This window comes from Physcomitrium patens, chromosome 19 (assembly GCF_059467195.1).
Source record: "Physcomitrium patens ecotype Gransden chromosome 19, ASM5946719v1, whole genome shotgun sequence".
Lineage (NCBI taxonomy): Eukaryota > Viridiplantae > Streptophyta > Bryopsida > Funariales > Funariaceae > Physcomitrium > Physcomitrium patens.
The window spans coordinates 14,044,063-14,071,411 of record NC_143428.1 but is presented as its reverse complement, the minus strand read 5'-3'; the positions used below and the strand labels follow the sequence as shown (position 1 = coordinate 14,071,411).

General features: G+C 32.2%; 1 protein-coding gene and 1 pseudogene across 5 annotated transcripts; one reads left to right on the top strand and one right to left on the bottom strand.

Annotated features, from left to right (window-relative positions):
- Positions 1-8,132: 8,132 nt before the first annotated feature.
- On the bottom strand, positions 8,133-10,696 carry LOC112296024 (uncharacterized; annotated as a pseudogene).
- Positions 10,697-16,303: 5,607 nt separating this feature from the next.
- LOC112272811 (protein argonaute 16) lies at positions 16,304-22,993 on the top strand. Of its 5 annotated transcripts, XM_024500942.3 has the most exons (22): positions 16,370-16,493; positions 16,664-16,710; positions 16,877-16,982; positions 17,181-17,566; positions 17,691-17,946; positions 18,059-18,275; positions 18,397-18,533; positions 18,705-18,915; positions 19,047-19,206; positions 19,356-19,472; positions 19,573-19,680; positions 19,796-19,858; positions 19,978-20,248; positions 20,350-20,465; positions 20,568-20,809; positions 20,932-21,006; positions 21,146-21,209; positions 21,321-21,444; positions 21,592-21,665; positions 21,845-21,939; positions 22,055-22,086; positions 22,219-22,993. In XM_024500942.3, the coding sequence occupies exons 4-22, from the start codon at positions 17,264-17,266 to the stop codon at positions 22,398-22,400; spliced, it is 2,847 nt and encodes a 948-aa protein (XP_024356710.1). In that variant the 5' UTR covers positions 16,370-16,493; positions 16,664-16,710; positions 16,877-16,982; positions 17,181-17,263; the 3' UTR covers positions 22,401-22,993. The 5 variants fall into 5 exon arrangements, with proteins under 5 accessions (XP_090100821.1, XP_024356712.1, XP_090100820.1 ...); XM_024500944.3 differs by lacking the exon at positions 16,664-16,710 and having other exon boundaries at positions 16,356-16,493; XM_024500941.2 differs by lacking the exon at positions 16,664-16,710 and having other exon boundaries at positions 16,409-16,539.
- The last annotated feature ends 4,356 nt before the right edge of the window (positions 22,994-27,349 follow it).

Genomic DNA, 27,349 nt, shown 5'->3' with positions numbered 1-27,349 from the left:
CAAGATGGCATATTTTTTACCACATACAAAATATATCACAAGTGAAGAAATAAATAAGTTCTTTCTTGTCAATATCTATTGCTATCATGGATTATTCAAGGATATTATATCAAATAAGAAAATTCAATTTGTATCAAGATTTTTGAAGAATCTTTTTAAGATTCTAAAAGTGGATATAAAACTATCTTTGATATTCTATCTTCAAACTAATGGATAAACAAAGCATATTAATCAAATTTTAGAACAATATTTAAGACGTAATATCAACTACCAACAAGATGATTGGACAACTCTTTTGGCATTGGCAGAGTTTGCTTATAATAACACGATACATACTTCTACAAAACAAACACCTTTCTTTGGCAATTATGGTTATCATCTACGACTTAATACTTTTGACTTTTCAAAACTTAATAATCATGCTACAAAAGATTTGACAATTCATTTGTCAAAGCTACATACAATAATCAAGGCGTACTTAAAAGAAGCTCAAGAACAACAAAAGTTTAATGCAGATGTCTATCGAAAGGAACAACCACCATTTTATATGGGTGACAAGGTATGGTAACTTTGTCGCAATATCAAGACCACTCGTCCTTATAACAAGTTGGACTATCGAAGGCTTGGACTATTTTTTATTTCTGCACAAATCAATCTAGTTGCATATCATTTATACCTATCGGAGTCAATAAAAATCCATGCAGTATTCCATGTGTCTCTTTTTGAACCATACAAGATAGTAGACATACCAAAAAGAAGACAAGCTCCACCTCTTTCTATAAAAGTGGACAATAATAAAGAGTTCGAAGTGGAAGAAGTCTTAGATTCAAGGTGGTGCCAAAATAAATTGAAATATCTTGTCCAGTGGCACAGATACAATATTAGTGAATGCACATGGAAGCTAGTAAAGAATCTTGTAAATGCAGCAAAGGCAGTGGAGGCTTTTTTTTGACGACATCCATCAAAATCAAGATGAAAACCTTCCTTATAAAAGAAACAAGATCTAAGCAAGATAACATTCTACTTTCAATCTTTGTTTGTAGCTTCTTTGTAGTTGTGATATTGAAGAGATGGAAAATCAACAATCAGCGGATTTGACTTAAGAGCCTTCATTTGTTGACTTGTCGGATGAGACATTACGATTGTCACAACCTTTAAGACAATACAATCAAGATGAAGATCTTCAAAAATGACATGTTCTTCCTCGAATAGATGGCGAGATACAATGTATTTGATATCACGACCTTGGACGAAAATCTCAATGTTTGGTGATTTTACTAGAGGTAGCAACAACTCCTGAGAGTATTCCAAATGTTTTATTTGAAGGAAGTTATGAAGGCCTCAACAACGATCAAATAACTGGGTGGTCTTTTCGTCTTAGTATGGGACACTAACAATAGTTGAGAGGCCCTATCAATCATCTTCAAAGAGAATAAAGATCAAAGTATGTGGCAAATATAATTTGCTGCATCTTAGACTTCCTCGACATGTGATCACCGCTCCTCATGGAACTTGTCCCTAGAAGCGGGGATAATGTCACAGACATATATTTACTGTAATTATTACCTAGGTAATATGAATAGGTAGAAATAAGTAAAAGTAGATTAATTTCATAATATATTCTAGAGAAGCTTTCTAAAATTTTATAGGCACCGTTTTGACTTTATATATGTTTATACTTCATTTGTAGCTTAGAAACTTGATCAACAAGTTAACCATGCACCACACATGTTGGTAGTTTGTAGAACAAGTTAATTATGTGGCGCCCATCGTCATATGGCATGACTTCCTATCTAGGAATATACTAGCTATCTAGCTATAGAGAGTGTAGGTTAAACCTTTATATGAATCTTGTCTTAGCTTCCAAAACTCCTTTATTTTGCATAAAACTCAAAATATAACAAAATCCCTTCAAAACATATTTTTCTCTCGAAGTGTATTCTCTTTCCAAAATTTAGAAATTCATAACTCTTGATCTAAATATTTAATTTATCTCAAATTTATAGAATAAATAGAATTCATCCTTGACTTTTATCAAAAAAAAAAATAACTACAAATTCACTTCCGATCTTTTGGAATCTAAGAAATCCTAGCAGATGCTCTAAACCCTAATTTATAAATACCTGAGCACTATTTTCTTAATATCTTATAAACTCAATATTCAAATGTCATCAAACTAATGTACAAAGTTTATTAAAATGAATGTATACATTCTCTGAAATTTTGAGCCAAAACCTTGTCAAATTGCTCAAGATATGGTTCAAGACACAACCACTAGTAAATTGGGTCACTTACTACCCTTAGATTGCATGTGCTAACTTCAATCTTCTTTTATTTTAACTTGGAAACCAGCAAGCACTATACAAAAAGTGTAGCCGAAAAAGTGCTCTCTCTATTAGCAATTGCCGATTTTCAATTGCTATCCATATGCGTGCATTATGCCAAAAAGACTGACAGTAGCTTCCAAATCAATACCTTAACTTTGAGCGCCTATATCTCCTTCATATAAACTCCAAATCATACAAAATTTGCACCAAAACCATAGCCAAAAACCTAAACTTGCTGATCTTAGCCTTCAAAGGTCAAATGGTCTAGAGAAACTAACCCTAATCCCTAATACGGCCTCAGACGGCCTTCTCAAAGTCCATTGGTCATGATTTTTGACCAATAGGAATGGAGATTTTCATCATCTATCTCCATTATCTATATTGGTGCCCTAATTACTCCGTTTGCTATCAATATCCTTCTTCAATCTTTTTTCTTATAAGATTTACATAATTTATGCTCTAAACACCAAATAAAAAAACCAAAATAAGTTTCAAATGACACCAATGTCTAACAAAGGTGACTCTAAATATTTAGAAGTTACTATCAACCAAAACCAAACTTAAAATCTACTATCAAAAAGGCAATTAAAGTTATACAAATTCCATAGTAATCTTTTTAAACAACCTCTTTTCAAGGTAATAATCAAATTATATTCTACAACCAATTAAGATCTACTAACATGGCTCTTACTATATTATTTAGTAAATTATATATTAAGTACATAATTATATTATTTTCATATAGTAGCTGAACCACAACATGACACTACATAAAAAACTTGCCTTATAAATTAAGATATATGTTGTGCAAAGTCAATACGTTTTTGGAAGTCCTATAGAACATCGCCACATAGCTTCTAGATAGATAGTATATATAGAGGGAAGAATGAAGCCTTCTTCACTCTTTTCAACTCCTTTCTTGCTTCTAGTCTAGTTTCAAGGGTCTCTAGTTTTCTTGTCCTTTGGCAATAGCCATTCCAATTTCTTTTTAATATTCATATTTAGTTATTTCTATTTTGTCATCTTTTTTTGAAAAAAGTTTCACTTGTTTATTTTTTTTATCAAGTTCTTGTCCTTGACACCTTAAATAATTAAAAGATCAATACACTCTTTTGTTACTCAAAAAGACTAAAAAATCAATCAACGATGATATAGTATTAAATTAGATTAACTATTTTTAAAGACAAAAAGACTAAAAAGTCTTAAAACAAGATTAAATACTAAAAAGGCATTGACAAGAATGAAGAAGGCTTCATTCTTGCCTCCATATATACTATCTAATTAAAAACTATGTGGTGATATTCTACATGACCTCTAAAACGTGTTGACTTTGTAAGACATGTGTCTTAATTTGCAAAGCAAGTTTTTTACATGTACACCACATAGTTAGCTTATTTTATAAGCTATCAATACGTGGTTAAATTTTTGACCAACTTTTTAACCTATCAATTAACTATAAAAATATATAAAGTCAAAGAAGCATCTATGAAGCTTTAAAGAAGCTTTTCTAAAAAATATTATGAAATTAATCTACTTTTATCTACTTCTATTTAAATATATAGATAAATATTAAAGTAAATATATATATATATATATATATATATATATATACATCCGTGATAGTTGGTATTTAGCTTTCAACAAAGATAGCTACTTTTTGGTTATTGCATCAAGTAGTATCTTTAAGAAAGATGAAAAAATTTAAAAAAAAAATAAATTTTTATTTATAGTGATTTTTTATTTTCACATTTTAATATTTAATTTAATTGCAACTTGAATGTCATAGTAGTCATGAACTAGATAAATATTCAACTTCTTATAAAATATTTGACTCCCTTAAATCCATTTGATTTGATATTATATTTATCCAAGAATAATCTTATAAAACTATTTGTGCAAAGTGTTTGCAAAATAAAATTGAAACTTATAAAGAAAAGGGCACAATAAAGGTGTGTATATTATAGAATAAGTAAAGAAGTTTTCTAGCTTCTAAATATTAGTTAACACAACTTTGAGTTCTAGACAAGATCTAATTGCAAAGACTTTTCTATTATGATACATTCAAATTTCAAAAAAAATAGTATTTTAGAGAGGAACAAATCTTCAAAACTTGTTCTTTTATATTTTTATAAATTGTTACTTCTAAAATAATGATTTCTTATAAAATCAATAAAATTTAGAAATTCTTGTTATAAAATTATTTTATTAAAAAAAAGATTCTATAGAATTAAGAAGATTTTTTAAAAGTCACTCAAAGTATTATATTATATACAATCTATTGTAAGAAATATAAACATATAAAATATAGTTTGCATTATAGGTTTTGAGTCTTTAAATGTTACTTATGTATTTTTCTACATTTTTTTTAGTATATATTTTATTGAAATTTGAGATTGTTGACATGTTTGTGCATGTATCTTAAATATGATATTTGCAAAAATGATGCAACTTTGGCATGCTTTTTTATTGATTAAGAAAACATTGTTGTAACTTAACATAGATTGAATTAGAATTGATGGATTTGATGCTAGAAAGAAAGCTATGAAAAATAATTATGAAATTATTTATGAAATCATTAAGAAAAAATATGGATGAAGAAGATGTAATTGTGAAGTTTACCTCATACTATTTACTTGAAAACTATAATTACAATAATTGCTTCTTATATCAGCTTTCGTCATTGTTCTTGACATGCATATGTTTTAGACTATTATTGAAAATTGTCATGTAACTCCTAAAATCATATTAATGCACAACCAAATAAACATAAGAAGAGATGCATTAAAAGAAGAATATGTAGAATAGATTTTTTATCTATTCAATGTTTTATGATTTTGTTTTAAATGCAATATTTTAAATATCAATATTTTTTAACAATAATATCACAAGCAATGTGCAACTATAGTGAAAGGAGATGGAAATTTTAAAGTAATTTTATTTTTAATATTTTGGTACAATTTCTTATATCAAATGAATTTAAAATGAACAAAAAATTTAGATTACGAAAAACCAAAAATAATTTAAATAATATTATTTTTATTAATATGTGAATGTATATATAATTTTTTCTTCAATTTTATGCTAATAAAATCAAATAATATAATGATAGTGTAAATATCTTCTTATTTTTTAATTTATTAATCATAAATAAATAATTAAATTAACTATACTTATAATATTTGATTTACAATAGCCTTCAAAATATATCTTAAAAGTTCTTCTAAAATAGATAAATACTTTTCATTAAAGATATTAGAATATAAAAAATGAAATATAACCTTGAATAAAAGAAATTGTGGGATCAAGAATAAGAAGTGCCTTCATTCATCTACAAAATTAAGTAATTAAACTTCTTGATCCTTGTGAAAACAATATTATTGTAATATCTACAAATATATATATATATATATATATATTTTTTTTTTTATCTTATTGATTACATTGTACTTGTTTTACACCACATAGTTCTCATCAGAACCTTTTTATACTTGTGAAGATGATATTAGATAAGTTCTTGCTTTCATAAATATTATAAAGATTCTTTCATGCTTCTACTAATCTTTTGCAAGAGATAATGTGAAAAAAGTTGGCTTCATCCTAATTCAAAGCAATTGTACCAAAAGCCTACTTTTTTCAACTTTTGAAATCTTTTTTTTTTTTTTTTTTTTTTTTTTTTTCATATGAGCATAAGTACTAGAAAAAAAAATTCTTTCATTTATAGTAGCCTAAAAATCTAATAAAGCTAACAAAAGTTATATTTTTACCTTTCAATGGTAGAAATTATCTCTTTTGAACTTCTCAATGATCCTAAAACTTTTATCCTCACTTGAAACCATGTCTAAATAAGAGATATATAAAACAATATTAAAAAAAGAAGTCAAAGCTTTCAAAATTAATAAGAGGGCATTATTACTTCATAATCTCAAAAATCTTCTTTATGAATAAACTATTTTTTTTACTCTAAAAATATACTCAACTTCACTTTTAAGATTTTTTACAAATATTATAAATAATATAATTTTTTCAAATTATATTTGCCACTTTTAGATCACTTCTATACTTACAAATCATATCTTAGTACCATGAGAGGTCTTTTAAGCACTTTAAGCTTCTATTACATAAAAAACTACAAAGTCAGTCTACTAAAGATCTTACTTACTAAGAAAATATAATATTAGTATTCTAAAATAATACTTTTAGTTGTAAAAGAAATACCAAAATCAAAATACACTTAACTACAAGTAAGTACGAATCAAAATCTATATCTAGATTTTAATTTGAAAGTTAGGAGATTCCAAACTCTAATATCAATAAAAATAATATGATCTACTCTTTACAAGAAAAAAGACCTCATAAAATATCAATAATTATAAACAAATGTGCAAAGGTCCAAAAACTATTGGAAAAATATATATATATATATATATATATATTTATATATATATCTTAATACTTAACATGAATAAGATTGCACAAAAAGAAAAGTATGGAATAGAATGGTTCTCACTTCTAATATACTTTCTTTCAAGGTAAAGGTACATGTCATAATAGACAACTTCCATTACATTACTTTTTCATCCATCATTAGATACCCCTAAAATAACTTTTGGAATAAGGATTTTAATAACAAGATGAATTTGATTCAAGAATTAAACATATTAAGACAAGATTTGTTTTGTCACGTTGAGAAGGACCCTCTCTACAAAAATTAAACATATTAGGACAGGATTTGTTTTGTCACGTTTCTTCAACGATTCTCACATGATGATATTTATCTTGCAACCAACCACTTCGATCCAGTAGACGGAGGTGTACCAGCGGTGCTAAAACAACGTCACCTGATTGCAATGAAGAAACATGATTCTTATGGTACTGCAGCAGAAAATGATCAGAGAATCACTTGAATTTGATCTGCATCATTCATTACAGGGCAAGGTGACCTCAGAATCGTTGAAGGAACTACTTTCTACAGCTACTTTTGAAACAAGTGCGTCGCCACTAAAAGTGCAGTGGAGAAAGAAATGTACAAGAAGGCCTAGCGTGGGAATCAGAGGTGTGTTTCCAGCACCTTTGACTACAACTCCTAGATTGCAATTATCAAGTTCACAATCTTCTTCCAATCCTAATTGTGAAGAATTGAGCAAATTCAAGACATTTGAAATAGAGAAGCAGGCGGAGCATGTATCAGATGCAGAGAGCAGCCGTAGTTCAGAGATTGAGGAGGCACTTTCAACATCTTCTCAGGAGCAAACTTCCAACCCAAAAGTAGCAGCAGGGTTCTCAGCAGCGAGGGAAGTGGAGGCAGCCCTGAGAAATTCTCAACTTCGACCAACCAATCCCTTTTAGCCTCGAGCTTGTAGGATCGTCAAATGAGGCAACCATTGTCGTTTTGCATTTTTATATGATGTCTCGCAAGCTATTTTCTTGCAATTGAAGAAGCAATGTGCACAGATTCCCCATTAGGACGTAAAAAATTCAGGACTTACATGGGTTCAATTCAGATTTATTTCATTGGTGATATGAATCCATTGTCACTCTTACACATCCACTTAATGATCCAGCTTGCATCTTTTATATATATATATATATATATACCCTTACACATACTTCGCAGAATTGAGTCTAATTTAATATTATTTTTACTTTCATTCAATAAAACTTGATTTGGATTTTGAGATTTCATCCTTCAGGTTAAGATCTAGTATTTCATTTGCAAAGATTATGATTTTATATTAGGACATAAAAATCCATCCGTAAAGTTTTTGATTGATTTTGAGGGTTAGAATTTAATTAGAATTAGATCTATGAAACTAAACATCTTTAAGTTCATGATTTTTCTCGTAGTTAAATTAGAACTAATGAATAAGTTATTGAAGATGATTCAACCGCAGCTGGTAAATCCAGCACAATGAATCTGACATGAACACAGTACCCACTTCTGTCTCCAGCATAACAGTAATAATCGAGTATATTCAGCCGGTGTTGAAACTCTCTCAGCGCAATAGAACGTACTCGATGCGATCAGCATGCATAAAATTACTGCTCCTACATGGCTACATTCTGTTTACTATGTACATTGCAGACAGACTGTCTGTGTGGTAGAAACAAACTACACTCGATAATTTTTTTAGTTACAATGGCCAGGATTGGAAAGAGCTTGTACACAATCACCAGAAACATGAGAGAAATTGCACCAGTTGCTTGTCCACAGTGGAACATTCTAGTCTTCAGATTTGGTGACCCCTGGATGACAAGAGACTTAAAGAGCACCCTGTATAGAACGTAGCAACATGTACACTCTTTAAAGTTTTTAAACATCGGATAGCCCCTTCACAGTGGGCACCATTTAATAAAGTACCTGCCAATATGGTGCCCCTTAGATTCGCATTTAAGAAATTGGAACCTCTGAAGCTTAAGACAAGTTTGCATCCGTAAGAAGGGCGTTCTGTAAATTAGCACCGCGAAAGTCATCACCACGTAAGCCTGCATTGCAAAAATTTGCATTCATAAAGCATGTATCAGCCAGATTTGCTCTCTGCAAGTTTGCACCACGTAAGATCGGCGTTCCGTAAGTCAGCGCCACGTAAGTCTGCGTTGCAAAAACTTGCATTCACAAGACATGCATCAGCCAGATTTCCATTCTGCAAGTTTGCACCAGCAAGAGCCACTCCAACCATCCCCGCAACTGAGATACATTCCCGTAAGCATTACAGCTCTAAATTTGAACATGCATAGTAAAAATAGATCATAATTGAAAAAACAGAAGCTATCAGCAAAGCCTAAAGTGCAATAACAGAAGCAGATTTGAAAACTTATCCGAGGCTGGCTTCAACCGATTGAATCCTCTCTGCTGGAGACAAAACAATTCTATTGATTCTTCGACCAGTATGAATCCGACATTATTCACTTATTTCCTTAACTGATACGAATTCCATACACTGAACGATATGACTTAACATTCCTTCGCCCCCATCGAAGGCAGGACCACACAAGCACATGCAAATCACGCCGGCGTAAAGAACTAACTTGCAACTCTTCGGCAGTTATTCATACACACAGTAAATGCCTTTTTACAGACCAACAATTGGTATCTGAAAATTCAGAACATAAAAGATTTGCGTAGTGATAATTGGTCCCATTTGCCTCGCTCCCTGTGAAATCGGCTGCCAACAGATCTGCCCATGAGAAATTAGTACAGATCAAATGCAAATGGCTAAGTTTAACAAAGTTTCGATAGATTCATCCCCTGCAGCCTCAGTCGCTCAAATTGGAGACACTTGATGACTTCTCAATGGCTCGTCTCCTGTTTCGTGTTGTCATCTTCATCTTTCTTAGACAGCAAAGGTGAAATGTTCTCCACCAACCCCTTGATCTGGTAGTACTCTGGCTCTCGGAGAAGCTCCTGGTATACGGGGATTTCCAACATTGGAATCACTCCTTCAAGTAACCAATTCAAGATGTGCCTGAAGTGGGATCCATCTCGATCGATCGATCGATCTTTCTGGAAAAATATATTCATCGGGGGCCAACCGAACACGACAACAAGCATAGAGTCTGGGTCCCTTCGGATGAGAGTGTCCACCGTGGTCGCAATCATTGTTCCTCCACTGTTCAGATGCACCACAGATTGTATCTCGAAATTCTCCATTGCAAAGCTAGTGTCAGGCATTTGCGTCTACGTGCTCAGCTGAACCGAGCGAGCTGATGCTCCTCGATATGCAGACGCGCCGGCAATTGCAGTCAGCGAAGAGAAGACCATCAGGTGGACCATGCTCTATTTGTGTTAGTGAGTAAAACTGTGACGAAAAACAGGCTTTTGCACTGGAATTATGAGACACAGGCCATCAAGTAAACAAATCTAAATTGCAACCAGTTACAGTAACCCTTACAGAGGTACATCTCGTATCATATCCGGGAAGAAAAATTATTAACTTGAAGAAGAAAAATCAAATTAATTAACTGTAAGAATACGAGGTGTCTCTTATGTTAAATAATATCATCTGTTGTACCAAAAAGTATCCAATACCAAAGGTTGTTATTCATTATAGGTGGCACATTACAAGTAGTAGGAAAAAAGTATTAATTATCAAAAACTATTCATCATTAGAAGTGGCTTATTGAAAATAGGATGAAAATCATCTTTGTTATGGTTCTACAATCTAGACTATTTAATTGTGCATGAGCAACCACATGGTCGTGCATTGCCCAACAAAGTATAGTCATGTACCCAACATGGCTACATGGCATTTTTAAATTATTATCAATGAGAAGAACTTGAAGAATGTAATTAAATAAATGAGATCTATTTCAAAGAAAGATGTCATAAAGGAAATGAAAAAAATATGTATATTCAAGAAGAAATTAAAATAATTATGTCAAAAATAAAAAAAATAAAAACTATGAACTCTTGAAAATAGACTAAAAGTAAGAGAGGAATTGACAAGAGTCACAAATACCTCACTCTTGCATCTATATGTGTGTGTATATATATATATATATATATATATATATATAATCCAATAAAAATATTGCATAGCAATATTCTGTAGGTCATCTGATACATATCCAACTTATAAAATACTTGTATAATTTGCAATACAAGTTTTCAACATGTGTGACACATGTCCAACTTGTAAAGCAAGTGGTCAACATGTACAACATGTGGCCAACTTATTAACCAAGTTTTTAACCTACCAATCACCTATAAATACTTTGGAAGTCAAATCTGAGTTTATAAAGTTTCACAAAATCTTTTTCATAATATATTATCAAATTCACATATTTCTATCTATCTCATCTTATCTAAATAAATACTAATATTAGATTATATATATATGTATATATGTATATATATTTTTTAAAGTTACACCTCAACTTTGTTAAAGCTACACCTCTTATACCATGTAATGTTTCATTTAGTTCTATCTCATTTTATCATAATATTCCATCATCATCCTCCATGATACATCATATTCTTTGTGTTAGATCTTCTTATCTATCCAAGATGCTATCTAAAGTAGCCTCCTTTAGATTGCTTGAAAGTATAGAAGGCTTGTTGTATAGCTACTAAAACCCACTAGGTTGGAGCATCAAGATAGTTTGTTTTCTTAGTACCAAGGAAGATTGGAATGAAAATTGTAATGGTAATTCTAATACTATTAAATGACCAAAAAAATTATGTATTTTATTTTTAATTATGTTTTAAATTATAAAGAGATAAACATGTAAGAAAAAATAAATAAATAAATAAATAATTGATCTTAAGAGATGGAGATTATAATGGAACCAATAGCAGAAGAGCTTTGAGAGATAATCAAAGCATATGAGAATAAAAAAGGTTGTGCAGTACCAAGCTATTAAAGACTTGAAAGCAATTAGTTAAAGTTGGATATAGCTCTTGCCAAAGATTGAAGTAAAGATGTACCTCTAAATTATAACTCTACTTCTTGAACACATTGAGAATATCATCCATGCCAAATTGCATCTCAAACAAGTAATAGGTGGTTGATGTTGATGTTCACTATTTTTTGTGAATTATATTCTTTTTAATTTCATAAAACTTGTAAATATAATCATAGAAGTTAGATTTGTAATGCAGATGTTTTTAGATATTATTTGTGGTATTTTAAGTGATGTTTAAGCTAAAATGAATTAGAACTTTAATTCAACCTAGTCTTCTTTATGAATTTTTAATATTTCTATTTCAAGAATAGGAACTTGTACTAACCTTAAAATTATATATGAATTGAGGCTCTTGTATATGAATTATTTAAATTAATTAATTAGTGGCAATCATTATAGTTAGTAATTTTTTTAAAAAATGAGGTTTGTATGTACTTGATTTGTTGTATTGCATGTCAATTTAAGTTGTTTATGATTGTTAGATTTTTTTGTTTTTTTCTTGAGCAAACTTCTAGAGACAAATGAAGATGACTATCTAACAAATCTAATTTAAAGTTGTCATTTTTTTAAGATAAAGGATATTTTTTACTATAGCAATAATACTAAATAAATTGTTGGAATTGCAATGATAATGTTTTGAAAAAAATGCTATTGATATCTTTGTAAGTCCAAGTAATTTATAGATTATTGTCTTTTTAGACACATAAGTAAAATATATATCACTTATCTAAAGAATTAATTAGTCCTATCTAGGCATGCTTTATTTTGGCTGCACAAATTATTATTAAATCAAAATAGACCTTGAAAAAAAAGATTGGAGCTTCTTACAAATACAAAAACTAGATATGTATTCAAATATAGATATTAAGAAAAGTGCTCATCTTTTATATTGAAGAATTGATCAACTTCTACATTAATCTTATTCATCTTGGATTGCAATTGTGGTTTAAATTCTTTTGTGTAGTGTAATTGTAGCAAGATTCATAGCACTAGAAAATAATTTTTTTTGATGAAGCTTGGTTTTAGAATTAAGTTGGAAGGACTATGGACTGCAATTTTATACTACAACTTACAAAAGCCCTAATTATTGAAAATGATTAAATTAGAGCATTACAATTATTAATAAGTAGCTCTAGATTAGCAATTGCTATAAATCAATCTCAATTTGATGTAAGTTCTTTGTTGATATCTTGTCAATCAATGGCTTTTTGCTTAGTTATATAAAAGTTTTTTCATTAAAGCTCAAGATCTTAAAAATTTGTTAATTTAGTGAATAGTATTTTCTATTGCTAGATTTTACATTCAATTAATGTGATGATTGGAGCTTCTAGTTATAGAACAAAGTCTTATTTTATATAATCAGTTGTTTGACAAAATTCTAGAATATCTAATATATTTAATTATTTATATGATTTTTACTAATTTTAGATATGTATATTATTTCATGTTAATATTTTGTAAAGAAGAACTTTTAAATGTGGTTTTTACTTCAGTGAAGAGTTTTTTTGATTTTGTCAATCTAGTTTCTTGTGGCACAAAGTCCATACAATTTTTGTCTATTTTTAATAGATACTTTAGTATGTGTCAATGTCAATGATGTCTAATAAATAATTTAATTTCTTTAGTTATAAGTCTAATGTTCTTAGCTTCAAATTTTTGCTAGTTTTGATTTAATATTTTTTATTTTACTTATTTAGAAGTTTATTTACATAAATGCATTGAGTTATATAGCCTCGACATTTACTAGATTTTATAAAAATATTCGCATGCATATCTATGTATTTAGAAAGAATTTCTTTATATTTTTTTGCGTCAGGCGGGCATATGAATACAAGGAACTATTAGATTGTATTATTGATTTGGATACAATATTAAAACAATTGAGACATGTATTTGTATTGCAACAATAAGTAATTCATCTTTTTATTTATCAAGAGCTTCAAAACCTTCTTGACTTATTGATTAAAGAACTATAACTTAGAAGTACCTTGCCGTAATCGACTGTAAATTTACATTATTATTTTGGTTGCAAAAATTAAAGTTATAACTGTAACAGTATATGGTTAACTTATTGACCAAGTTTCTAACTTATTAATCAACTACAAACACATGTTAAGTCAAAGCAACATCTATGAAGCTTTTAGAAAGCTTTTCTAGAAAGTATTATGAAATTAATCTACTTTTATTTACTTTTATATACTTCTATCTAATCATATAGGTATTTATTAGAGTACATATGTATATTCGTGACAATATCTAAATAATAAGTCATTCTACATTACCAAGACTAATTTTACAAAGAGCTTTCTACTTCAACTTCACTTGTGTGAATTGATTTAATGTATCTTGTTGAATGGAGTCTATCATAACACACTTTTGGCAATCTTAGAACCAATTAAAAAAGAAATGTTGTGACTTGTGGCCCACATCCTCACAAAAGTAGAACGTCAAATTTCAAAGTCATCATTGTCATTATTAAGCATAAGGCAAAATTTATGGTGATGAAGATTTTTCATGAATAATTAAAAAAGTGAATATATGTATTTTTTTTTATAAAGATAGAAACATGCATACACAATTTTATCAACGTAACAACAATAAGCAAATCAAAATTCAATTTCAATTGACAAGCTCTCTATAGTCTTAGGTAGTCTAGTCAAGGCTGCCCGCCACAGTCTTGGGCTTGTGAGAAGGTCGAGAACAAATGATAAGCTACCTTATTGAGAATAATGACAAAGTATGGAGATAGAATGACATAGGACTAAATGAATCATTATATGATTTGAAAGGTGTGGCTTTAACAAAGTTGAAATGTGGCTTTAATAAATTCTTAATGTATATGTATATATTTCATTATAGTAATGTCAAAACATTATTAAAATCTTGACATAAAAAAATGATGTATATGCATATATATATATATATATATATCATGATTCTTATGTAAAAACATGGTCAATAAATTTTTTCTATTTTTGGAATATCACAAGGATCTTACTTGTGATTAATTAATATTTTCTTTGTTCTTGTTAATTGCTTTGAAGATTCAACCTAAATCTCCAACATCTAAAGATATTACACAAATTAAGTTTGTTGTTATTTTAGTTAGTTAAAGATAATATTAGAAGCACATTATTTACATTTTGGTCGTTAGTAAAGTAATAATCTAATAGAAGTCTATTAAGGAAATAGCCTTGGTGGTAGTTAATTTCCATGGGCAAGCTTTGAAGCAACTAAATAAACATGATAAGACCAATGACTTTAAATTTTTCTAAGAATAGCCACGTGAATTTTTGTATAAGACAGAAATTGCCTTTTACTTCCATTTTTCAATTAGAAGGGAGCTGACGTCTTAGTAAATTTGGACGATGCACTAAACATCGAATCACAGATTCATGCAACGATAACTTTTAATGAGGCGAAGTAAACGAAAGTTTTCATATTTTTGCAAGTTCAATCTAAAACTACGTCGAAGCCGTTATTCGCGAATTGTAGGAGGTACTTCAAAATTCTGCACTCATGAACTAATTTCAGTTTTAATTGAGTTCAATGAAGGGTAACGTCTCCGAGGGAAACCAATATTGAGTGGTGATTAAACCAAGCTTAGTGCTAGTAGTCGGTCATCAATGTGAAGCCGCCAAAGACAGCACAAGTGCTGGCTGCGGGTTTAAGTCAGCGGTACAATGGATTCGGCAACTTCTCATTTTTCAAAAACGGCTTCTTGTGTAAAGTGGGCGTTTCCTACGAAGCCAGTGTCAGCCAAACTTTAGGGAACCAGAACAGTGAAAGCCTGTACAAGCCCTTGTATTTTGTACTGTAGTGCGAAGAGGAATGGTGCTCATGAATGTCGTAGAATTACGACTTATTCATATATATATATATATATATTGTTTGTTTAGGGTCTATGAAATATTGAATGAATGTCAGAATGGAGTTTGAGTAAATATTAATCCTGTAAGAAACTTCAAGTGCTTTGATTGTGGCCAATATCTTTCCACTTGAAGTAATAAATATATAAATATAGTTAACACAGCTAACTTTTACAAACATCTAAAATCGTGCATGTACATGTATACACACAAACACACAATATTGACCTTCCTATTAGCATATTGACCTTTTTCTGTATATATTTATATTTTTGGTCAGAATGCTTCATTTTTTAAAATAAGATTTTACAATAATAGTATAAATTATAATGTGAATATTTATGTAACGGATGCTTTCAAACAATGGAAAAGTTCATAGTAGCTTGTAGCTTTCTGTAAAAATTACGTCCTTCCTTCAAAATTGATTTGCTTCAGTATCAAAATGTGCAATAGTTTAATTATTCCAAACATTGTAACTACTGTTAGAATTCTCTAAATAATTATTAGAATTCCCTAACTAATATATATTCTGCGTGTACCTCCAGTCTTTTAATAGAAACGAAGCTCACCACGCTCTGTTCCGCGAAAAGCTAGAACGAGAATATAAAAAAAGAATAAAGAGAGAAAAATAAGAAGAAGCGTGGCTATGTGCGCATGGTGGCTCTGTGATCGCGTCGCGTCACCATCCCCAGGACTGGCGCCAGCGAAGACGCGCGGACGCAGCAGGGAAGGGGTGGGGTTCGAATTTTGAAGAAAGAGAGGCTGGTGAGCGAGAGGGCAGTTAAGTTGGCGGTGGCGGGCCTTCTGATGTCACGTCTGCGCGGCTGGAGGCTCACGAATTCGGGCCATAGCCCACTCGCACCTGGCACACACTCCGTCGGCTTCGTAAATTTCTGTGCGTGTATCGTCATTTCGCAGCGACAGTGTTTGCAGAGTAACTCGTAGGGTTTTTTCTCTCTTAGTTAGTTAGTTTGCTAGTTTGTTTGTTTGTTTGTTAGTTTGTTTTTTGATTTTTGATTTATTTATTTTCCTTTCTCGTTTATCCTCGTTTATCTGTTCTTTCAGCTAGATCCACGCTGTCTTTCTTCCGCACGCAAATTCATTGCAAGACGGTGTGTTCTTGGATCCGTTTTGGTCTCTTTGAATCGATTCTTCGTGCTATGTGTTTCGAAACGTCGAGAAGCTCTTGTTTGAGTTGACATCGTTTGTGTTGATTGGAACTCGTATTTGTCTTCTGAACGCATTTCTTGCTTCGCGACTCTCGTTTCGCGCGCGCAGTGACTTAGTGGCATCAATGCTGGAGTTCGATTGCCCTGGTTCTTGAATTTCTCCTGTGATGGTCACTTGGAAGGAACGTATTCTTTGTCCCGTAGGTTGCAGCAAGGTATGCGCTTTGCTGATCTCGTGTTTGTTTTGACAGGTGGGAGTGATGTAGTTGACGTCATGGAAGTTGGACGTTAAGAGTGTGTAAATATTGTTTTGGTAGACTACAACTGAAATATCGCAAGCTCTAATGTACGGAATCGATGCTTCGAATTTAGATTTTGTTTTTGATTCTCGAGGTTTCTGATTTTACCTTCAGCGATTATCGATGAAGCTGCTTCTTGAGTGGCGGTCAGGCTGATTTTGGTGCCCATCATGCGGCGAGATTTGTGAACGTATACGATGGACGGTTCGGAGTCTCGTGATACTAGTGGTCGTCCACGACCACCTCCAGTTTCAGAGGGAGCTCCAGGGCATCCTAGGGTTGGAGCTAACCAAGTGCGGCCATCTCAACCCGGACCTAGTGGACAACATTTGCAGGGCCGTAGCGGAGGTAGTGACAGTGTTGCTTTGGCTCTACCTGTAGCGTGTGTCCCGAGTAAGACAACTAGACCAAGCTTTGGGAGAGCGGGACGGCTCACACAGTTGTGTGTGAATCACTTCAAGACCGAACTGGTGAAGTGGGACGACGTGTACCATTACAATGTGAGGTCCATTACATCATTTCTCTGCCAGCGATATGTGTTTTGAATTTCATTATCTTTATTGTCTCGCGTTTTACTGGTGTATGTTGCCGGCATTAAATGAGTGTGTTTTACTGTGCCTGTAGGTGTCGATGGAACCGGAAGTAACGAATAAGAAAATATGTCGTGATATCATGACGAAGCTCCGCGACACATTTGGGGAATCCGAATGCGGTGGTAAGCAAGGGGCTTACGATGGAGGAAAATCTTTGTTTACGAGTGGGAGTTTATCGTTCAACTCTAAGGAGTTTCCAGTGTTCCTGGATGACCGCAAAACTCCCTCTTTCAGACCTGGTGATCGGGGAGGAAAATTTGGAGATGATCCTTCTACACGCAGCCCAGGTAGAAAGCGATACTTGCATGCGTTAAGTTGTGTGCGATCTTCAGTTGTCGATCGACGTGCACTGGACGTTAATTATTCATCTCTGTAAGTTGCATCTTGACTTGTGTGTAGGTTTTCCTAGGGAAGAAGCCATCACGAAGAGGAGGAGGACTGCTGCGAGAGGGAGGGATTTCATTGTTAAGATTGAATTTGCTGGAAAGATTCGGATGAAAGCAATTCACGGGATACTAAAGAGAGTTATGGGTATGGGCGATCTAGAGCAGGAAGTGCGTGCAATAGATGCTCTACGTGTTCTAGATATAGTGCTTCGGGAGAGTGCTTCAAGAAGGTAAAGTATGCTATGACTCTTACCCGCAGATCTTCATCGGGATTCTCTGCTGCTCTTGGTATCACGTCTTTTTTGTCTACACTACGTAGCTTGGCCTTATATTCTTAATGTGCTTGTACAGAGGGTACCTTCTTGTGAGGGATAATTTCTTTCATCCGAGCTTGGGTCCGGTTGGCAACTTGGGAGAGGGAGTTGAGGCTTGGAGGGGTTATCACTCAAGTGTGAGGCCTACTGGGTTGGGCTTGACTTTGAATCTCGGTAAGTGGAGCTCATTCCTTCTCTCTCCCATTCTGAGCTATGGTATTTGTTGGGTGTTGTTGCGGAGTGCACTCGCATTCGCACCTTGCGCTTCATTTTATAATTGTTGTCGTCTTTAGTGAATTGGAGTCACTTGAGCAAGGCACTGACTGGTGCCTCCGATTGTGACAGACATGACTATGACAACGATGTTGAAGCCCATCCTTGTAGAGGAATTTCTGATGGAAAGGTTCAACGTAAGAGACCTGAATTGTTTGCAAGGCAGGGACTGGGTTAAAGCCAATAGCGTGTTGAAAGGAGTTAGGATCGAAACGATTCACATGGAAGTGTCTCGATCTCACAAGATTGCGGGGTTCAGTCCGCGGCCCATTAAAGACCTAAAGTGAGCTAAATTATTTTGCGAAATCACTTCTTCATCTGCAGTGATGACATGTTATCTATCTAACCTAGTTTCACAGTCCTTGTAGATTAGTCACCAGTTATGTTAATAATACAGTTTTGATGTTTTTGTAGATTCACTAAGAGGATCAAAGACGGCGAAGGTAATGCGCGAGAGGAGGAGATGTTAGTGGAGCAATACTACTTCGATGTGTACTCGTACACCCTTAAATACCCAGGTCTTCCAGCAATAGATGTTGGGAACAAGAAGAAGCCCACATTCTTGCCGTTAGAGGTATATTCTGGGTTTCTGTGCTTCGCTCTGGTTCATTTGGTTAACCTTTCTTTCAGATTTTGGTGATTGTCATATATACATATGTCGTATTCTCACGAGTCCCATTTTGCTTTTCTCAACTGCGGTGGTTCTGGTTCTTTTGACCGCAGTTGTGCAAGATAGTTGCGGGACAGCGTTACTCGAAGTCGCTGTCTAGCAGGCAGAGGACTGCCCAGATTGCTGCATGCAAGCAGGGACCGCAAGAGCGGCAAAGAATCTGTGAGAACGTGAGTAAAATAATAGAATCAGATCATTTATGTTTTATGTTTTTATTTCTTAGTTTTGAACTTAGCATGGTCTCTGATTTCTTTCGTGATTCATGTTCAGGCGATTACTGTGAGCAACTACAACTCTGACAGAATAATCTCAGAGTTCGGTCTTCGATTTGAGAACAAGCTCGCTTCCATCGAAGGCAGAATGCTACCTGCCCCTCAGGTATTGTTGTACACATTTCGCTCTGCTTTTTCACCTTAAATCAGTGACCGCGCTTTGCACCAGGATGCAACGTACAATTTACATTACTGATTAGCAATTTCTTGTGTGAGGACAGCTCGAATTCGGAAATGGGAAGACCGAGGAACCTAGAGAGGGGCGGTGGAATTTTAATAACAAGGTACTCTGGGTGCTCGTCTGAAGGGTTTGTAGTAGTACTATATGCGTAGTTTGCCTACTTTTAACATTGGATTCTTAAGTCGACTACATAAATTTCGCTGATCATCTGTGCGAATTCAGACCGTAAGGAAGGGAGTCAAAATAGACCCCTGGGCTGTCGCTGTGTTTGATCCCCGCTGCAATGACGGAGGTCGCATCGGAGATCAGCTGGTGGAGAGTTGCTGCAGACGTGGTATGATGATGCGAAGACCGGCTGTGGTGCAAAAAGAGTTGCCTGATGCATTGAACCGTTCACCCGAGCAGCGGGTGGAGTGGATGCTTATGTCACTTAAGAAGTATACGCCTGTATTCATTCTGGTCATACTATCAGACAAAGACAGCCCAATTTACGGTAACTTGATCCTTTCCTGGTCTTTTACTGAATAGTGTAACCTCTCGAAAGTAGAAGCTGTATTCCATCTCCGAGACTAACAGACTGATTTTTTGCGACAGCTCCATTCAAGAGGTTTTGTGAGATGAAAATAGGAATTATCTCGCAGTGCATGGTTAAGCCTAGGCAGATCAACGATCAGTATCTTGGAAATCTTGCGCTGAAGATAAATTTGAAGGTGTGAGCTGTTACATGTTCAAGCATGAGTAACTATTTTCAGTGAAGATTTTTGTATCCATCTTCGAGTGTAAATGTTATAACATATTGATTCTGTGTATAGATGGGAGGGTTTAATTCCCCATTGAGCCGGCGGATGCTCACCTGCCTTGGTGAGTCAACCATAATATTTGGGATGGATGTGTCGCATGGATCCCCTGGAGATTTGAGTGTTCCTTCGATTGCAGCTGTGGTTGCCACCAAAAACTGGCCGGAAGTGTTCCATTATTCGACGCAAGTTAGAACACAGCCACCCAAGATGGAGATGATAACTGGTCTTTATGAGCCTAAGGGTGGCATGGTGAGGTGAGTGTCTTCCTTCCATGAGATGTGGCTGTAGGGAACCGTTAGAACATTGGATTACGTGGTAAGATTTTTGCTCCACGGTGATTAATGTTTTTTTTGTTTTCTTTTTGTGTGTATGCCAGAGAATTGCTTTTGACATATTACAACACATGCGCCAGAGGCACAAATCCTAAACCAAGTCAAATTATCATCTACAGGTACATTCCTGTAATTGCAAAGCAGCTTCCTCCTGGAAGCATTTATTCCTGTGAGATGGTAACCTCGGTGCCCAGTTCGTTCAACTGATTCTTTTTGCATTCCATTTGAACTAGTCGGAACGTTTGATCTGGAATTCAGGGATGGAGTCAGCGAAAGCCAGTTCGCGGAATGTTTGGAGGTAGAATTTATGGCGTTCAAAAGGGTACGATCCGTAGCTTTGTATCTGTTTGCTAGAACTGAAGGATATTTATTCTTCTTTGTTTTACCTTCGGATCCTTCCGGATGAGATGTTAATTCACATTTACTTTTACAGGCGTGTGCGGAACTGGAAGAAGGCTATAATCCTGGGATAACCTTCATTGTCGCTCAGAAACGTCACAACACACGTTTCTTTCCTCAGAACCGAGATTCGTTGAAGAATGGAAACGTTCTGCCAGGTTTTGGTCATCCTTTCTAATTATGGAACTGGTTTTCAAGTTTTGTCGTATGCTACAAGATAATGGTTTAGTTCCAACCTACTAGCAGAATGGGTTTGCCAATACAGCTCAAGCGTGCTGTTGCGTAAGTCCTGAAGTGCTGTGCAGGTACTGTTGTCGATAAGGATGTGTGCCATCCTCACAACTTTGACTTCTTCCTCGTCTCTCAAGCTGGACTCATTGTAATCCTTCGTACCCCTGAACTCTTAGAACTAGGCATTTATTGTACAATTTAGAAATCATAGCAAGTCATTGCACATGCCACAGTCCTATTGGTTACGTACTACGCCAATTTATTTGTTCTTCAACGCCTATGGAGGGCAATCGTGAACTTGAAGATTTGCATCCGGCTTGACTGCAGGGTACATCTCGTCCGACTCACTATCATGTGCTGGTGAATGAAAACAAACTTGGGCCGGATGACATCCAGATGTTGACCAACAACCTCTGTTACACGTAAGTGTATGGTTGGAGACGTTTTGTGGTGTTGTGCAAGTTCCTTGCTGTTTTCATGTTCCAGAATGTTTTCTTGTTTTCCTGATGTGGCTTCGGATGTGCTTTCGATTTGTAGGTTTGGACGCTGTTCGACGTCAATTTCGATGGGTGAGTTCAAATTTTGAAGGATGATATTGAATGTTTCTGCAACTATTGTTAGTTATCATGGTTGAAGTTATCTTCTAACGTATGTGTGGTGGCCTTATTTTATTTTATTTTATTTTATTTTCGTGCTTGCAGCGGCTCCTGCGGCATATGCCCATGTTGTGGCAGGAAGGTATCGGAAGTTGCTTGACACATGGGGAAGAGGATCTGATACCTCTTCCTTGAGGAGTTCCAAAGAAGGAGGGGTTGACTCAATGCCTTTACCAGAACTTCCGGCTCTCAAGATCAAGCCCGAATATTCGATGTTTTTTTGTTGAACTAACAGATTGTACTTCCCTCTCTTATCTGGCCGGAAACTGAGGAGGTGGTTGTGGCGTTTTTGTACATAACTGCGACTTCAGGGTTAGTAATCAATTCTTCTCAAGACCGAGAGCACTGTCCCATCCATTCCTGTTAAACTGCGCTGAACCCGTGTGGGTTTATTTTGGAATAGCTTACAGAAAGAGTTGGCTGGCTAAGATTTACACACATACCGCTACTAAATACTTAAACTTTATACAGATAGAATAAAGAACTTTGTCTAAAAGATTGGTAACAAAGTATCCCCGTAAGATAATATAAAATTTTTAAGTCTTATTTTTACACTAATAAACATGACGCCTTTGAATAAGATAATTTAGGTCTTATCTTTGTCTTTTTTACAATTTCTAGATGGTTGTCCTTACTAATCTATGAATGTAAGTTAATTTTGAAGATATTCTGTGCATATGAATTAATTTTCATTATTTTCAATATAGGTAATGGTCAAGTTTAGTATTTTTCTTATAGAGCATGAACTTAGAAGTCTATATTGTTATATTTCTATGTTTTTTAATACTGAGATGACAAAATATTCTCATCTTACAGCCAAGTTTACTACTTCATCTACTATTATTTCTAACATGGTATTCTGTTTTGGCTTGATCTAAATAAAGACATTATATAGATTAGAGAATAAAATCAAATTATGCTTTATAGAAACAAATCACTTCAATTTTAGCCTTCCTATTACATAAACCTTCTATCTCAAATATAAATAGCTTTAGTTGACTAAAACCAATAGTTTATTGCATTCATTTTTGTGTTATTTTTAATGTCTGTAATTTAGTTTTATTCAAAATTGTTCTATGATTTCATCTTTATTTTTTAATGGGCAGAACATCTAACATACTATCTTTCTTATTGTAAATATAATATGCATAGTTTGAACCTTACTTCTGTAAGTGAGGTATTCAGTAGACCTTTAATTAATTGGAACTAAGCAAGAGGTTTTATATACAATCAATAAGTTGATTGAATCTATTCATATACTATATAATACTGTGTAAGAAAGAAAGTGTTAGAATTTGAGACTAAATAGATGAAAAATCATTAGTATATTAATATAAATAATGGTCATAAAAATAAAAACTACAGAAATAAATAATGGATTTTTATTTGTATCCTAATGTTCTTGGAGGACTAAGAAATTTAACAAATCTAAAATTCATAAATTATTTCAATAAATAAGTGTTAATTGATAAATTTAGAAGAACTAAGTTATTATAAAAATTCAAAGAAGATACTAGAATTATCCAGAAATCTTCCATTATACAGTAGATTTTTTTAGAATATCCTAAAAACTTAGTAGAAGTATGTTTTAGATACCTTAGAAGTTGAGCTACATGAGATAGCTTTCTAAAAAGCTTTTAGAATAGTTTAGAAATGAAGCCATGCAATTTAACTTGAAGTGTAAGTTGTTTAGGAAGCTTCTTAAGACTTGGTTGATAAGTCATTGGACTCTAAGCCTTTGGTCTTTAAGTAATACAAGTAGAGACAAGATTAAGATCCTTCTTAATCTTATCAATTTATAGTTTTTGATTCAATTCTTCTTGATACTTTTAGGTCTTTTTATTTCTTGATATTAACCATTGATTGTTGTTCTCTTATTTGTTTTTTCTTTTTTATACATGTCTTAGTATGTAATACTTAAAAAATCCTTATTTCTTTAAGAAAGAATCAATTAAAAAAGAAATTGTCTTCTTCTTAATATGTTTATTATTTTATATAGCTCAAGAAAAGACACATAGAACATGGAATGAATCTTAATAAACTCTAGTAGGTATATTTCATAAGCAATTGGATTGATTTATTTACAAATAAGAAATGTATATCTACAATAATTCAAATAGGAAATAGCCAATAATCTACAATAATTTTCAAAGGCAATCAGTCATGATGTTACAACAAAGTAATTATATTTTGTTGACCACATAGAATTGAAGTTTTTCTTTACAATAGTCATCTATATTGATCTTTTGTTGTTTTCAATTTTTTCTTAATTGTGCCTTTATTGTTACATTTAGCTTTGATAAACGATTTACCAAATATTTTGCAAGAAGATTGTGAAATTTTGTGAAGACAAAAGTATTGGATCTTTGATGATAACCATAATTAGCAAAAAAAGATATTTATTGAATAAAAAAATATATTATACTATTTTAAGTAAATTTTAGTAATGATAAAGAATTATTCAATCATCTTGATGGTAGTTGATGATACATCTCCAATATTGCTTTAAAACTTAATTCACTTGTCTTATTTATCTATTTGTTTGAGGATTGAAAGCCAAAGAGTGTTTTATGCCTATCTTTAATATTTCTACAAGAATTTTCTAAAATCCTGATACAAATTGATTTTTTCTATTTGATATAATATCTCATAGCAATTCATAATAATAATAAATATTTCTAAAAAAATATTTAGCTATTTTTTGCTTCTAATAGATTTTGTATATGATACAAAATATATCATCTTAATGAAATGATCTATTATCACAAATATAGAGTCATATGACCTTGAAATTGAATAACATATGATAAAATCCAAAGAAACAAAAGTCCATAGTTATTTTAGTATTTCTAATGTGTGAAGAAGTCCATAAGATCGATGATAAAGAGTTTTTGATCTTGAATAAATATCACACAATTATATAAAGACTTTAATTTCCTTCCATATTTGAAGCCACAAAAAATCTCTTAATATTATCTCTAAGCTCTTGTTTTATCCAAAATATCTTGCAATTTAATAATTATGATAAGTTTGAAGAGCATTTAATTTTGCTTTTTCAATTGGAATATTTAAGCATCTCTCAAAATGAAGTAGATTGTTCTTGAAGTCAAACTTAAAAATATTTTGAGTTTTGAGATGTTTATTTTTATTATTATGAATAATAGGATCTAAAGATATACTTAAATGAATTTTTTTAAGAAATGTTGAATTAAAAATCAATGTTGATTTTATTATTTAATGATGAAATTATTCAAACTTCAATTGAATCATTTGTTGTTGATCAAAAGTTGCATCTCTTTCTTTGTGCACAATATAAGAACGTCTAAAAATGTTGTTTGAAAAATCTTCTTGTTTTTCTAGTTGATAAGTTATCTTAAAATCAAATTTTGACAAAGACATGCTCAAATAAGCTTGAAAAAAATTTAGATTATGTATTGATATAAAATAATTAAGGTACTTGTAATCCATGTACATGGTGATTCCACTAAAAGCATCTTCGAGATAATGACCCTATTCTTGAAGTGAATCCATAATTGCAAGAAATTCTTTGTTGTAAATCTTGTAATTGATCTCGACAATTGAAAACTTTCTTAAATAAAAAGCTATGAGATGAATTTTTTTATCTACTTCAATTGATGAAGAAGTCTTGAAATCAAAAGTAGAAGATACATATTCTTGATGATGATCTTATTGAATCATTAATAATCCATATACATCTATAGTGATTTGTATTTTTTCATCACAAATAAGATAAGATCCCTTTTTAGATACTTGGAATGATAAATAAAATTCTTAGCTTAATTCTTGTCAATGTATTTTTTGAATGTAATCAACTTTTTTTGCAATAAATTATAGATTGATCCAAATGGCAGTTGAGCATCTTTTTGAAGATTAATTGAATAATCATAGGAACAATACTTTTGAATAATATCTAAATTCTTCTTCTTAAAAAAATCTAAAATTTTTAAAAAATCTACAATTTAAATTAAAAAAGAGTAATTTAAAACCTCTAATATCAAATAAAAATTTCTAAAAAAAATAGATAATTCTTTTTTTTTAAAAAAAAGAATCAATGTTAAAAGTTTTAAAAAATATTAGTTTAAAGATATGTAGTCTATAATACTTAAAGCACAATAAAAGAAGTATGATAACCTAATCAATTTTAAAATAAAAATAAAAACAATGAATCAATACTCTTATCAAATTATTCAAGACATAAATCATAAAGAACCAAAAGATCAATATGCTCATATCATTGAAAAAGAATAGATAATCAGTTAATGATGGTATAATATTAAAACTAGAATGGCTATGGCTAAAGGCAAGAAGAATAGAGACTTGTGAAATAAGACTAGATATTAGTAAGAGTAAAGAAGGCTTCACTATTATCTCTATATATACTATCTAACTAAGAACTATGTAACAATGCTCTATAGAACCTTCAAGATGTGTCCAACTTGTAAGACAAGTTTTTTTACATGTGTGTTATATGGCCAACTTGTATCAAAATTTGCCAATATGTGCAACATGTGGATAACTTATTGGCTAAGTTTTCAACCTACCAATCAACTACAAACACATATAAAGCCAATTCTATATCCATGAAGCTCTTAAGAAGCTTCTTCATAAAATATTATCAAATCTACTTTCATTTATCTTCTACTTAATATTTCTTATCTAAGTAATTATATATGTTCCTGGTATTAACATAATATAAGTATACAACAGACCTAAATAAAAGCAACTTATGTCTTTAATATATATATTTTTTAATTTTATTGAAATTCTATGTTTTATTTAAATTGATTATTTTTAGATCTAATTTAAAACTATTATTATTTACTATTTTTTTATTATATTAATCAAAGTGGATTTGTCTTAATCCAACTTGTAATTGTAATTAATAGAATTTTTTTCAAATTCAGATTTATTCAACTCATTATTTTAGTAGAGATTAATTAAATTGAGATTATTTAAAGTTTATGTTAATTTAAGTCTAATTTATTTAAAACTTCTTAAATATAATTTTTTAATCCTAATCAAATTATTTTAAGAATTTTTGATAACTCCAAACTAACAAATTTCAAATTTACTAAAGTCTATAGTGCCAAAGTGTAGACTAAAGGCTAGTCAAGTAATTTTCTAAGCTTTGGATTGAAAAAGATCTATGGTACCA